We start from the raw sequence: 13,745 nt of genomic DNA on the forward strand, positions 1-13,745 counted from the left end.
ACTAAGTTAAAAAAATAATTAAAACATCACATTTAGTAGCTAAAAGAGAATTGAAAAAAAATAGAAAATATAATTTTAAATTAATTTAAATAATTTATTGTCAATATGTTTGTTAAAATTATGTTATTTTGTTTGTTAGTTTGTTTTTTTTTGTAATAACGCCGAAGTATAAATGATGAATAAAATCATTTAAAAAAATTAATAAATATTTGTTTTATAGAAAAAAAATCATATTTGTTTGTTGATTTTTTCATCAGCCACATGTTGGTTTTGGTAAAAAATTTGGTCTATGAAATCCATGGGTGTACAAACGAGACCATCTTGCATTTAAATCAATTCCTAAATATCGTAAATCTGGTGTATTCATTTCTGCACTTTTCAATGGAAATCTTTACCGTTAAAACAAAAAAAAAAAAGAAATAAATTAATTCAATAAATTAATTTAAATTTTCGCTTTAAATTAAAAACCTTTTTATATCATCTGGTATTTTTTTTTTTGTATATTCACATTGATAACTTGTTCTCATTGAATCTTTATTTTCTTGATCTAATTCTGATTGATCTATAATTCTCGCTTTTTCTTTGATGTATTCTTTCAAACCATATCCATATAAATTTCCAAAATTTTCAGTTAAATCTATCTCAGGTAAATATGCTTCTCGGCTTTAAATAATTTATAAAAATACCAACCCAAAAATCAATTAACTATTTAATTTAATTTGTATAAAAAGAATTATTATTTTATTTTTTTCTTACGTTGCATTGTAGACTCTCAATCTTGGACCTTTTAAACCCTTTGGCAAAACACGATATGTCAAATCGTATAGGGTTGAAAAATTGTTATCATAATCACCTGGTGCAGCAATTAAATCACGACCAATTCCCTGGATTTTTTTTTATTGCAAATTACAATTTACATTTGTTGTAAAATAAATATTAATTTAATTGCTTGATACTTTTATTTTTTTAGATTAATTAATAATTACTTGTTGCTTTTTTTTGTGCATCAATGCAGTTTGAAATGTGTCGTAATTTTCTTCATCGTCTTTGATTGGTTCGTCTTTCTCATTGGTCTTTGCGTCATTGTAATTTGATTTACATTTATCAGCTGGTCGAGTATTATCAGCTCTTTCTTCATACCAATTACCGAGTAATACCTTTTTATTGTATCTCTGTTTATTAACTATAAATGGATCTTCGTAATTATTATTTTTACCAAATGCACGTTGCTTTAATTCACTTAGTTTTGATAAATTTAAAGACGTGTCGTGGCATTGACATGGGTTTGAACAGAATTTTAATACGTTCATAATTTTACTTGATTAATTTATTTTATTAAAAAAATTTTAATCAAAATATTATTAAAAAAAAAATAATTTATGTGGATGATTGGTTAATAAAATAACAAAAAGATATAAAATTATTTGAAATTATTAGTGACAAGTTACATTCAACTATTTTTATTTGAAAAAAAAAATAAAATTTTCGAATAGATTTTTAAAATTTATTTATTTGTGGTATAAATTTTATATTATTATTATTAATGTTATTTTATAATTGAAAATTTATTTTAATTCTTGAAATTGAGTAATAATTTTATTTGAAAACTATTCATTGTCTTGGATTATAATTCAATTTTATTTGAAAAAAAAAATGACATTCTTATAATTTTTTTTAATTGAGTGATTAAATTAGGCAAAAAAATTGTTAATTGGCTTTTAAATTTTTTGTAATTAATTTGTTATGGTTCTTTTTGAAAACATAATAAAAAATAAATTTATATTGTATTTAAAAAAAATTAGTCTATATTGTTTTTTATAGCTGGTATCTGTTTTTATTTATTTTATTCATCTAAAACATGAAAATATTTATAATTTCGTTCTTTTTTGGACTATAATTTTGTGACAACAACTTGATAGTCTTCAGCATTATTATCGATTAAATTACACGACAAGTTGCATTTAATTATTTAATTTGAAAAAATTTTCAAATTATTGAATGTAAAAATATTTGTGAATTTATTTTTTTTGCTGTTCCAATATATTTTAATAATAGATAATGATTAATAAATATAGTTTGTTGTTCTTTAACAATATGTATATATTGTCTAAAAAAAGTGAAAAAAAAAAATCTATGGTGTTCGAACACAATTAGTTTATCGATTTCTTATGCTGGTATTAATTTCCAGAAGGGATTTTTTTTTTTGCCACCCTTCATTGTTGCCAATATGTTTAATCATTTTTGTTTTTTCCTTTCTCATTCTCTAATACATGCGGAGGTCTACATCCGTCTCACCCGATGATCCGTCTACCCCGTCTACATCCATGCTTGTCTATGCTCTAATAGTTAAGGGCTGAACAGGAATGAAAACTTAATATTGACCACATAGAAAATGGAAAATTCGACATAACCAAACAAATATTTGACAGAAATAAAAAAATAAATAATTATATATTAATAATTAATCAATTTACTCAACATTATGAAAGCAATAATTAACTTTTTAATTTTATTTTTTTGCATCAATATTAATATTATTTTCACGGCGTGTTATCCATACTCAAATTGGAACAAAAGTTATGAATTAAGTGAGTAAATTTTTATTATTTATATAATTTTATTTGTTATTTATAAAAAATAATAATTTTAAGTTAAATTAACTTGACTTTATTTTGTTCTTTTAAGCTGGTATTTCGAAGAAATGCGGTTGGGGTAGTAGTATTGCTTCGAACCTGACTCGGGGTGATACAATAGTGATAACAAAACCACTAGGTCACATATTACACCCAGATTCATTTTTTGGCTATAATTCAGTAGGACTCAATGTGAACTATGAACGTCTGGAATGTGAATTTAACGTTGCAGCACCTCTTGATCATGGACTTGTGGTATCAATACAACAAATGAATTTTAATAAGGAATGCTCCAATTTCGTTCAGGTAGAGAATTAGTAAAAAGAAATATTTTTAATAAATAAATTCATTACGAAATTAATTTATCAATTTAATTTACAGCTTACAAACCAAGATGGTTCGTTAAATAAAACTATCTGTGATAAATTTGGAGGATTTATTCCACGTCCATATCTAGGTGGTGAATATTTTGGAGAATTAAATTTAAATAAAAATAACCATGATTCTTCAAATTGGGATGTATTTGATGCTGAAGGTAGAATCCATGTAAAAATATCAGTTACCAAAAAACATTTTGAAAAACTTAGATATTTGCTTATTGCTTTTACAGCATTGAAAAAAGGTAAATATAAAAAATCTATATTCAAGTATCGGTAATTAAATGGCTTATTCACGTTAATGTTACGTCGATTTAATTATTTATTGTTACTTTTATTAGATTTATCGTGTGACAATAAGGATGATGATGAAAAATTTGTTCTCCCATTAACATTTATTTGTGATGGAATTAGAAATTACAAAAAGGCTGGAGACGAGAATGATTGTGATAACAAACCTATGGATCAAATAATTGATAAGATACTCATGATGATCGGTATTTCTTTCTTCGGTTTGATTGTCTATTCATGTATTAAAGGCGTAGTAGATGGTAGGAAAAAAGAAGAATCTATGGAGTCATCAACTACTACAGACAATCCTGTAGATACTCCTGGTATCAATGTAGATGCAGTACCTGTGCGACCATCAACTACTGCAGCCAATCGTCTAAATACTCGCAGTGTCCATGTAGATAAGAATAACGATGAAGGACCACCGACTTACGAGGCACTGTTCCCTAAATCTAAACAAGTACCTCGTACTTCACGTCGTTAACACGTATCATTTTCTAATTACTTGTTATAATTTTACATTACGAATAAAACGAACTTATTTATAACAATTAATAAATAATTTAATTAAAACTAATGATATCATATAATTTTTTATTTTTTGTTAAACAACTTATTGTTCCAGTTTAAATTTAAATTTTCTTTATCCATATATCAAAGAAATTTCGAATTTTTTATTTTTTCATTTACTGTAATTTTTTTTAAAAAACATGGAAAAATAAAAAAATCTATAATTTAATCGAACACAATGAGCTGATTGATTTGGTATTCATCAATTTGTAGACAGGGGTTTTTTTTTTTTTTTTTTGCGCCTTCCTTTATTATCCTTGGAGGTACATCTGTCTCTTTACATACAACTTAGCAATGACCAGTTGACCACATAGAAAATAGAAATTAAAATTTTTTATACAGCTAAAAGAATTTTTGCCAGAAATAAAAAAATATATTATAATTGTTTAAATTTACATTAATAGTTGATCAATCTACTCAACATTATATAAAAGCAATAATCAACTTTCTAATTTTATTTTTTTTGCATAAATTAATCATATGTAAATTACTTAAAAAAAAAAATAATAAAACATCTATAATTTGTGCGAATAAAAATAGTTTTAATTTGATTTCTAATGCTGGTATCAGTTTTTAGAAGGGATTTTGTTTTTTTTTTTTTTTTTTCGCCAATTGTCAATGTGACTCGTTCATGAAGACCAGAGGTCTCTATAGTCTTCTTGGACTCGCCTGGACTCGCCAATTTTTTTTTCCTTTTTTTATACATAAAGGTAAACAATAAACATCTGTCTACGACCATTAAAAATCAACATTATGAAACCAACAATCAGCTTTTTAATTTTATTTTTTTGCATCAATATTATTATTATTTTAACGACATGTCATTCATCTAAGACTAAGGATAAACATGATGAACCAGATAAGAATTGGATTGACAATTATAAATTTAGTGAGTGGATTTTTTATTATTTATATAGCTTTGTTGAAAGTCTATAGAAAATAATAATTTCAAGTGAAATTAACTTAAATTTATTTTGTCCTTTTAAGCTGGAATTTCGAAAGAATGTAATTGGAATTTTACTACTGATTTTACCTCGAATCTAACTCGGGGTAATACAATTGTCATAAAAGATCCACCAGCTCACATTTTACATCCAGATTTATTTTTTGGCTTAAATTCAGAAGGACCAACATTTAACTATGAACGTTTGGAATGTGAATTTGACGTTGAAGCACCTGTCGATCATGGACTTGTAGTGTCAATACAACAAATGAATTTTGATAAAGAATGCTCTGATTTTGTTCAGGTAAATATTTAGTAAAATAAATATTTTTAATAAATATACATTTATAAAATTATATATCAATTTACAGCTTACAAATCGAGATGGTTCATTAAATGAAACTATCTGTGATAAGTTTGGAGAAATTATTCCAAGATATTATTTTGGAGGATTTGTTTCACGTCCAGAATATCCAGGTAGTAATTATCTTGAAGAATTAAATTCAAAAGAATATCCCAAAGATTCTTGGGAAGAATCTCATACAGGAGGTAGAATATCTGTAAAAATATCTGTTTCTAAAAAAAATTTAGAAAATCTCAGATATTTGTTTATCGCATTTACAGCAACTAAAAAAGGTAAATTTAAAAAACCTAATTTCAAGTATATTTTACCTGAATTTAATTATTTTTTGTTTTTTTTTATCGGATTCATCGTGTGATAACAAATAGAAAATTATTCTCTCCCGCAAAAGTATTATTGTGATGGAATCAAAAATTGGAAAACTGCTGAAGACGAAAATGAATGTGATTTTAAATTTATGGAAAAAATAATCTTTATATTAATCGTGATTATATTTTGTTCACCCGAATTATTTATGATTTACGCCTGCTTGACTGGAGATACAGAATTTATACGAGAAATGAGTACGTCTCCGGAATACGTCGGATTTACTCCGGATTTTTCTGGATTTTGAAAGAAAACATTAAAATTTTTAAACTTTTTAATTTTATTTTTTTGCGTGCATCAATTAAACATATGTAAATTACAAATTGATATACAATTTACCATCACAAATAAAACACAAAGTGTAATTTTGAATTTTTTATTTTTTATTGACAACACTATAGTGAGTAAAATTTTTATAGAAAAAATTTATTTGTTTATTATTTTTTTTTAAAAATATGAAAAAAAAAACTATAATTCGTGCGAATAAAAATAGTTTTAATTTGATTTCTTATGCTGGTATCAGTTTTTAGAAGGGATTTTTTTTTTTTCTTTTTTGCCAACCTTCATTGTTGTCAATATGGCTCGCCTTTTTTCCTTTTTTAATACATAAAGGTAAACATGTCTATGACCATGCTTTAATAAATTTAGTTGATGACAACTCAGCAGTGAACATGTGTGCATAGAAATCGAAATTCTAAACATAACCCATCAAGTTTTCAACAAAAATAAAACAATGACTATTTAATTAATAATTAAAAATCAACATTATGAGAGCAATAGTCAGCTTTTTAATTTTATTTTGTTGCATCATTATTGATATTATTTTTCCGACATATCATTCACCTGAGACTGGGGATAAACATGATGAACCGGTTAAGAGTTGGGCTGAAAATTATGAATTTAGTAAGTGAATTTTTTTTATTATTTATATATAGCTTTGTTGAAAGCTTATAAAAAATAATAATTAAATCAAGTAAAATTAACTTAACTTCATTTGTCCTTTTAAGCTGGTATTTCGAAAGAATGTAATTGGAATTTTACTACTGATTTTACCTCAAATATGACTCGGGGTAATACGATTGTCATAAAAGATCCACCAGCTCACATTTTACATCCAGATTCATTTTTTGGCTTTAATTCAGTAGGACCCAAATTGAATTATGAACGTTTGGAATGTGAATTTGACGTTGAAGCACCTGTTGATCATAGACTTGTAGTATCAATACAACAAATGAATTTTGATAAAGAATGCTCTGATTTTGTTCAGGTAAAGAATAAGCAAAATAAATATTTTTAATAAATAAATATAATTATAAAATTATATATTAATTTATAGCTTACAAATCACGATGGTTCATTAAAAAAAATTATTTGTGACAAGTTTGGAGGATTTATTCCACGTTCATATCCAGGTGGTAACTATCTTGGAGTATTAAATTTCAATGAATATCTCAAAGGTTCTTGGGGAGTATCTGATACTGGAGGTAGAATTCGTGTAAAAATATCAGTTACTAAAAAAAATTTTGAAAATCTCAGATATTTGTTTATTGCTTTTACAGCAATTGAAAGAGGTAAATATGGAAAATCTAATTTTAAGTATAATGAAATTATTTGCTTATAATATTTTACGTGAATTTAATTATTTTTTGTTATTCTTTTATCGGATTCATCATGTGATAACAAAGGAAGTATTTCTCTACCACGCAAGTATTATTGTGATGGAATAAAAAATTGGAAAATCGCTGGAGATGAAAATGAATGTAGTTCCACACTTATGGAAAAAATAATGTTTATATTGGTCGGGATTATAGTTTTTTTACCTGAATTATTGATGATTCTTTCTTGTCTGACTGGAAATAATTATTTAAATCCAGAAGTGCCAATCCCTCCGGATTTTTTGATATTTCTACCTCATTGAGACTTCAGGAGATATTTTTCTATAAATATCAATTATAAAATTTTATAAAAGTATTTTTAAAAACATATCATTTCAATGATAATTGATTGTTTACAAAAAATGTAATTGCAAAAAAATTAATCATGAAAATTTTATATTTTAGTTTACGTTTAATAAATGGAAAATTTAACAAAATTAAAAATACAAAATAAACAAATTAGTCTATCCTTTGACACCTATTTTTCTAGAAGTAGAAGTGGTAAGTTACATTCAATTATTTTATTTTAAAAAAATATTAATTCAATAAATGTAAAATATTTTTGAATTTGATTTTGTACTGTTTTAATTTATTTTATTCGAATAAATAAAATTTGTCATTCTTATAATTTATTTTAATTATTAAAAGTGATTAATAATTTTATTTCGAAACGTATTTATTGTCTAATATAGTTTTCTACAATTTTAGAAGGGATTTTTTTTTTTTTTTTTTCTGCCATCCTTCATTGTTGTCCATATGATTTAACAACACAATTAGCTAATTAATTTAGTATTCATCAGTTTGTAGAAGGGATTTTTTTTTGCCTTCCTTCATTATCCTTTAATACATGGAAGTGCATAGAAGTGCATGGAGGTCTACATCTGTCTATTTACATCTATGCTCTAATAGTTAAGTGATCATAACTATGACAACTCAGCAATGACCACATAGAAAATATAGAAATTAAAATTTTATACATAGCCAAAGGGATTTTTGCCAGAAATAAAAAAATATATTATAATTGTTTAAATATATATTAATAATTGATCAATTTACTCAACATTATGAAAGAAATAATAAACTTTTTAATTTTATTTTTTTGCATTAATTAATCATATGTAAATTACTTGATATACAATTTACGATCACAAATAAAACACAAAGTGTAATTTTAAATTTTTTAATTTTCATTGATAACATTAGTGAGTATAATTTTTATAGAAAAAATTTATTTGTTTATTATTTTTTTTTTAAAATAAAAAAAAAAAAAACCTATAATTTGTTCGAATAAAAATATTTTTATATTGGTATCAGTTTTTAGAAGGGATTTTGTTTTTTTTTTTTTTTTTTTTGCCACCCTTCATTGTTGTCAATATGACTCGCCAATTTTTTTTTCCTTTTCTAATACATAAAGGTAAACATCTGTCTATGACCATGCTTTAATAAATTTAGTTGATGACAACTCAGCAGTGAACATGTGCGCATAGAAATCGAAATTCTAAACATAACCCATCAAGCTTTCAACAAAAATAAAACAATGACTATTTAATTAATAATTAAAAATCAACATTATGAGAGCAATAGTCAGCTTTTTAATTTTATTTTGTTGCATCATTATTGATATTATTTTTCCGACATATCATCCATCTGAGACTGGGGATAAACATGATGAACCGGTTAAGAGTTGGGCTGAAAATTATGAATTTAGTAAGTGGATTTTTTTTTATTATTTATATAGCTTTGTTGAAAGCTTATAAAAAATAATAATTAAATCAAGTAAAATTAACTTAACTTTATTTTGTCCTTTTAAGCTGGTATTTCGAAAGAATGTAATTGGAATTTTACTACTGATTTTACCTCAAATATGACTCGGGGTAATACGATTGTGATAAAAGATCCACCAGCTCACATTTTACATCCAGATTCATTTTTTGGCTTTAATTCAGTGGAACCCAAATTTAATTATGAACGTTTGGAATGTGAATTTGACGTTGAAGCACCTGTTGATCATAGACTTGTAGTATCAATACAACAAATGAACTTTGATAAAGAATGCTCTGATTTTGTTCAGGTAAAGAATTAGTAAAATGAATATTTTTAATAAATATATATTTATAAAATTATAAATTAAATTACAGTTTACCAATCGAGATGGTTCATTAAATAAAACTATTTGTAATAAGTTTGGAGGATTTATTCCACGTTCATATCCAGATGGTAACTATCTTAGAGAATTAAATTCAAAAGAATATAACAAAGATTCTCCAAAATCGGAAGTACTTGATGCTGAGGGTAGAATTCATGTAAAAATATCAGTCACTAAAAAAAATTTCGAAAATCTTAGATATTTGTTTATTGTTTTCACAGCAATTAAAAGAGGTAAATGTTAAAAAAATATAATATCAAGTATAATTAAATGAATTACTTATACGTTACGTTAATTAAATTATTTTTTGTTACTTTTATTAGATGTATCAAGTGATAATAAGGATGACAATGAAAAATTTGTTCTTCAATTCGAATTTTATTGTGATGGAATTAAAAATTGGAAAACGGCTGGAGACGAGAAAAATTGTGTTCCCAAACGAAAGGGAAAGGAAAAGGGATTACCTCTTTTAGTGTTCTTGATAATTCTTTTATTCGCTTGGATTTTTACCGTAACTGATGCCAATCAAAGGCGTCGTAAGAAAAATGCGATACCTGTGCAGCCATCAGCTACTACAGTCAATCTAATTGATACTCTTAGTGTCAATTTAAATAACAATAGTAACGATAAAGAATTACCAACTTACGAGGCACTCGTCTCTGAGAAATCTCAACAAGTACCAAGTACTTTACGTTATTAACACGTATCATTTAATAAACACTAAATTACAATCGGTTACAATTTCACATCATAAGTAAAACAAACTTTTTTCATATCAATTGATAAATAATTTAATTAAAACAAATGATAACATGTAATTTTTTATTTTCTGTTGAAATAATAATTTACTTGTTGTCTTAGTTTAAATTTAAATTTTCTTTATCTATATCAAAGAAATTTCGAATTTTTTAGTGTTTATTAACAGTTTTAGCTAAAATAATTATTATTATAAAAATAGTTTTTTTTTTTGTTTGTAATTTTTTAATTTTTCAATTCGGTTATTTTGTATAATCCTATGGGTATAATTTAAATGAGATAATAATTTAGAGTTAATTTTATTTTGGCTTTTGAAGCCGGTAGTGGACGAAAATGCAGGTGGTATTTATATTAAAAATATTATTCAATTTCAATTCAGGTGAAACGTATCTATATTTATACAAAATTTGATAGTTAGTAATATGGATTTTTATACACTGATTCATATATTTTTTTAAATTAAGAAATCATATCTAATAAATGTACAGATTGTGAATTTACTGTATTAGAGGCAAGGGATGAACAGGAATGAAAACTTAATATTGACCCCATAGAAAATGGAAAATTCGACATAACCAAACAAATATTTGACAGAAATAAAAAAATAAATATTTATATATTAATAATTAATCAATTTACTCAACATTATGAAAGCAATAATTAACTTTTTAATTTTATTTTTTTGCATCAATATTAATATTATTTTCACGGCGTGTTATCCATACACAAATTGGAACAAAAGTTATGAATTTAGTGAGTAAATTTTTATTATTTATATAATTTTATTTGTTATTTATAAGAAATAATAATTTTAAGTTAAATTAACTTGACTTTATTTTGTTCTTTTAAGCTGGTATTTCGAAAAAATGTAGTTGGGGTACTGGCATTGCCTCGAACCTGACTCAGGGTGATACAATATCGATAACAAAACCACTAGGTCACATTTTACATCCAGATTCATTTTTTGGCTACAAGTCAGCAGAAATTAAATCAAACTACGAACGTCTGGAATGTGAATTCGACGTTGAAGCACCTTTTGATTATGGACTTGCAGTATCAATACAACAAATGAATTTCGATAAAGAATGCTCCAATTTCGTTCAGGTAGTGAATAAGTAAAATAAATATTTTTTTTTAATAAATAAATTCATTACGAAATTAATTTATCAATTCAATTTACAGCTTACAAATCAAGATGGTTCGTTAAATAAAACTATCTGTGATAAATTTGGAGGATTTATTCCACTTCCATATCCAGGTAGTGAATATCTTGGAGAATTAAATTTAACTAAAAAAAACCATGATTCTTCAAAATGGGATGTATTTGATGGTGAAGGTAGAATTCGTGTAAAAATATCAGTTACTAAAAAACATTTCGAAAATCTCAGATATTTGTTTATTGCATTTACAGCAATTGAAAGAGGTAAATATTTAAAACAATCTAATTTCAAATGTTATAAAATTAATTACTTATGATTCTTTACGTTAAATTAATTGGTTTTTATTATTTTTATCAGGTTTATCAATTGATAATAATAATGCAGATAATTTTGAAAAATTCAAATATTCGTTTATCAATTTTATAGCAGAGAATAGAGGTAAATATGAAAAAACTAATTTCAAGTACCATTAAATTACGTTAATTTATTTATTGTTTGTTACTTTTATCAGATTTTTCGAGTGATAATGAGGATGATAATGAAAAATTTGTTCTCCCATTACCATTTATTTGTGATGGAATTAGAAATTACAAAAAGGCTGGAGACGAGAATGATTGTGATAACAAACCTATGGATCAAATAATTGATAAGATGGTCATGGTATTTGGTATTTCAGTCCTTATTTTGGTCGTCTGTGTAATTGTTAAAAATTTTTCCGATTGTAGTCATAAAAAAGAAGAGGTAGATCTGCAGCCAACAAATTCCACAGCCAATGTTGTAGATATTCCTAGTGTCAGTTTTAATAACAATAATGATAGAGAATTACTAAGTTTCGGTACAGTGTTTGGTGCAAACTTTCAACAAGTAACAAGTACTTCAGTTCGTTAACGAATTAACCTTTTTTGAATTACTTGTTACAATTTCACATCACGAATAAAAAAAAATTCTTTATAACAATTTATGAATACTTCAATTGAAACCAATGATACCATATAATTTTTTATTTTTTGTTGGAATAATAATTGACTTATTGCCTCAGTTTAAATTTATATTTTCGTTATGCATATTGAAGAAATTTTTAATTTTTCAATAATAGCATTAGTAATGATAGTAATTATAAAAATAATTTTTTTAAAAATTTTATTTTGTTGTAATTCTTTTTTGATAACATGAAAAAAAAAAATTAAAATTTGTTTGAATAGAATTAGTTTTATATTGATTGTTTTTGCTGGTATCAGTTTTTAGAAGGGATTTTTTTTTTTTTTTTTTTTTTTTTCCACCCTTCATTGTTGTCCATATGATTCCTCATTATTTTTTTTCCCTCTCTAATACATAGAGGTCTACATCTGTCTAAACTCGACATCCAGGCTCTAATAGTTTAGGGATATACATGGATGAAAAGTGAAAACTCAATATTGACCACATAGAAAATGGAAAATTCAACATAACCAAACGAATTTTTGACAGGAATGAAAACATAAATATTTACCTATTAATAATTGATTAACTTACTCAACATTATGAAAGCAATAATTAACTTTTTAGTTTTATTTTTTTGCATCAATATTAATATTATTTTCACGACGTGTTATCCATATAATAAGTGGGCTAAAAATTATGCTTTTAGTAAGTAAATTTTAATTATTTATATAATTTTATTTGTTATTTATATGAAATAATAATTTTAAGTAAAATTAACTTGATTTTATTTTGTCTTATTAAGCTGGTATTTCGAAGAAATGTAGTTGGTATTTTACTACTGATTTGACCTCGAATCTGTCTCGGGGTAATACAATTATGATAACAAATCCACCAGCTCACATTTTACATCCAGATTCATTTTTTGGCTTTAATTCAGTGGAACCCAAATTTAATTATGAACGTGTGGAATGTGAATTTGACGTTAAAGCACCTGTTGATCATGGACTTGTAGTAACAATACAACAAATGTACTTTGATAAAGAATGCACCGATTTTGTTCAGGTAAATAATAAGCAAAATAAATATTTTTAATAAATAAATATATTTATAAAATTATATATTAATTTACAGCTTACAAATCAAAATGGTTCATTAAATAAAACTATCTGTGACAAGTTTGGAGGATTTATTCCACGTTCATATCCAGGTGGTAACTATCTTGGAGAATTGATTTTAAATGAGCATAACAATAATTCTTCAAAATGGGAAGTAGTTGATGCTGAAGGTAGAATTCGTGTGAAAATATCAGTTACCAAAGAAAATTTCGAAAATCTCAGATATTTGTTTATTGCGTTTACAGCAATTAAAAGAGGTAAATTTAAAGTATCTAATTTCAAGTGTAATAAAATTAATTACTTAAATGTTACGTTAATTCAATTATTTTTTTTTTTACTTGTATCAGATTTATCACGTGATAATAAGAATGATAATGAGAAATTTATTCTTCCATTAACATTTTATTGTGATGGAATTAAAAATTACAAAAAAGCTGGAGACGAGAATGAT

At 25.0% G+C, this 13,745-nt stretch overlaps 1 protein-coding gene across 1 annotated transcript; it reads right to left on the reverse strand.

Moving 5' to 3' along the window:
* Positions 1–70: 70 nt before the first annotated feature.
* On the reverse strand, positions 71–1,388 carry LOC122853297. Its single transcript, XM_044153675.1, has 4 exons — positions 987–1,388; positions 757–884; positions 469–663; positions 71–389 (listed from the first exon to the last, which is right to left on the reverse strand). The coding sequence occupies exons 1-4, from the start codon at positions 1,308–1,310 to the stop codon at positions 254–256; spliced, it is 783 nt and encodes a 260-aa protein (XP_044009610.1). The 5' UTR covers positions 1,311–1,388; the 3' UTR covers positions 71–253.
* Positions 1,389–13,745: the final 12,357 nt, after the last annotated feature.

Source organism: Aphidius gifuensis, linkage group LG3 (assembly GCF_014905175.1).
Source record: "Aphidius gifuensis isolate YNYX2018 linkage group LG3, ASM1490517v1, whole genome shotgun sequence".
Taxonomy (NCBI): Eukaryota; Metazoa; Arthropoda; class Insecta; order Hymenoptera; family Braconidae; genus Aphidius; species Aphidius gifuensis.

Coding starts and splice junctions, on each gene's coding strand:
- LOC122853297 (XM_044153675.1), bottom strand. CDS start 1,310: ATGAACGTATTAAAATTCTGTTCAAACCCATGTCAATGCCACGACACG. Junction 885..986: donor TGCACAAAAAAAAGCAACAA/GTAATTATTAAT, acceptor AAAAAAATCCAG/GGAATTGGTCGTGATTTAAT. Junction 664..756: donor TTGAGAGTCTACAATGCAAC/GTAAGAAAAAAA, acceptor AATTATTTAAAG/CCGAGAAGCATATTTACCTG.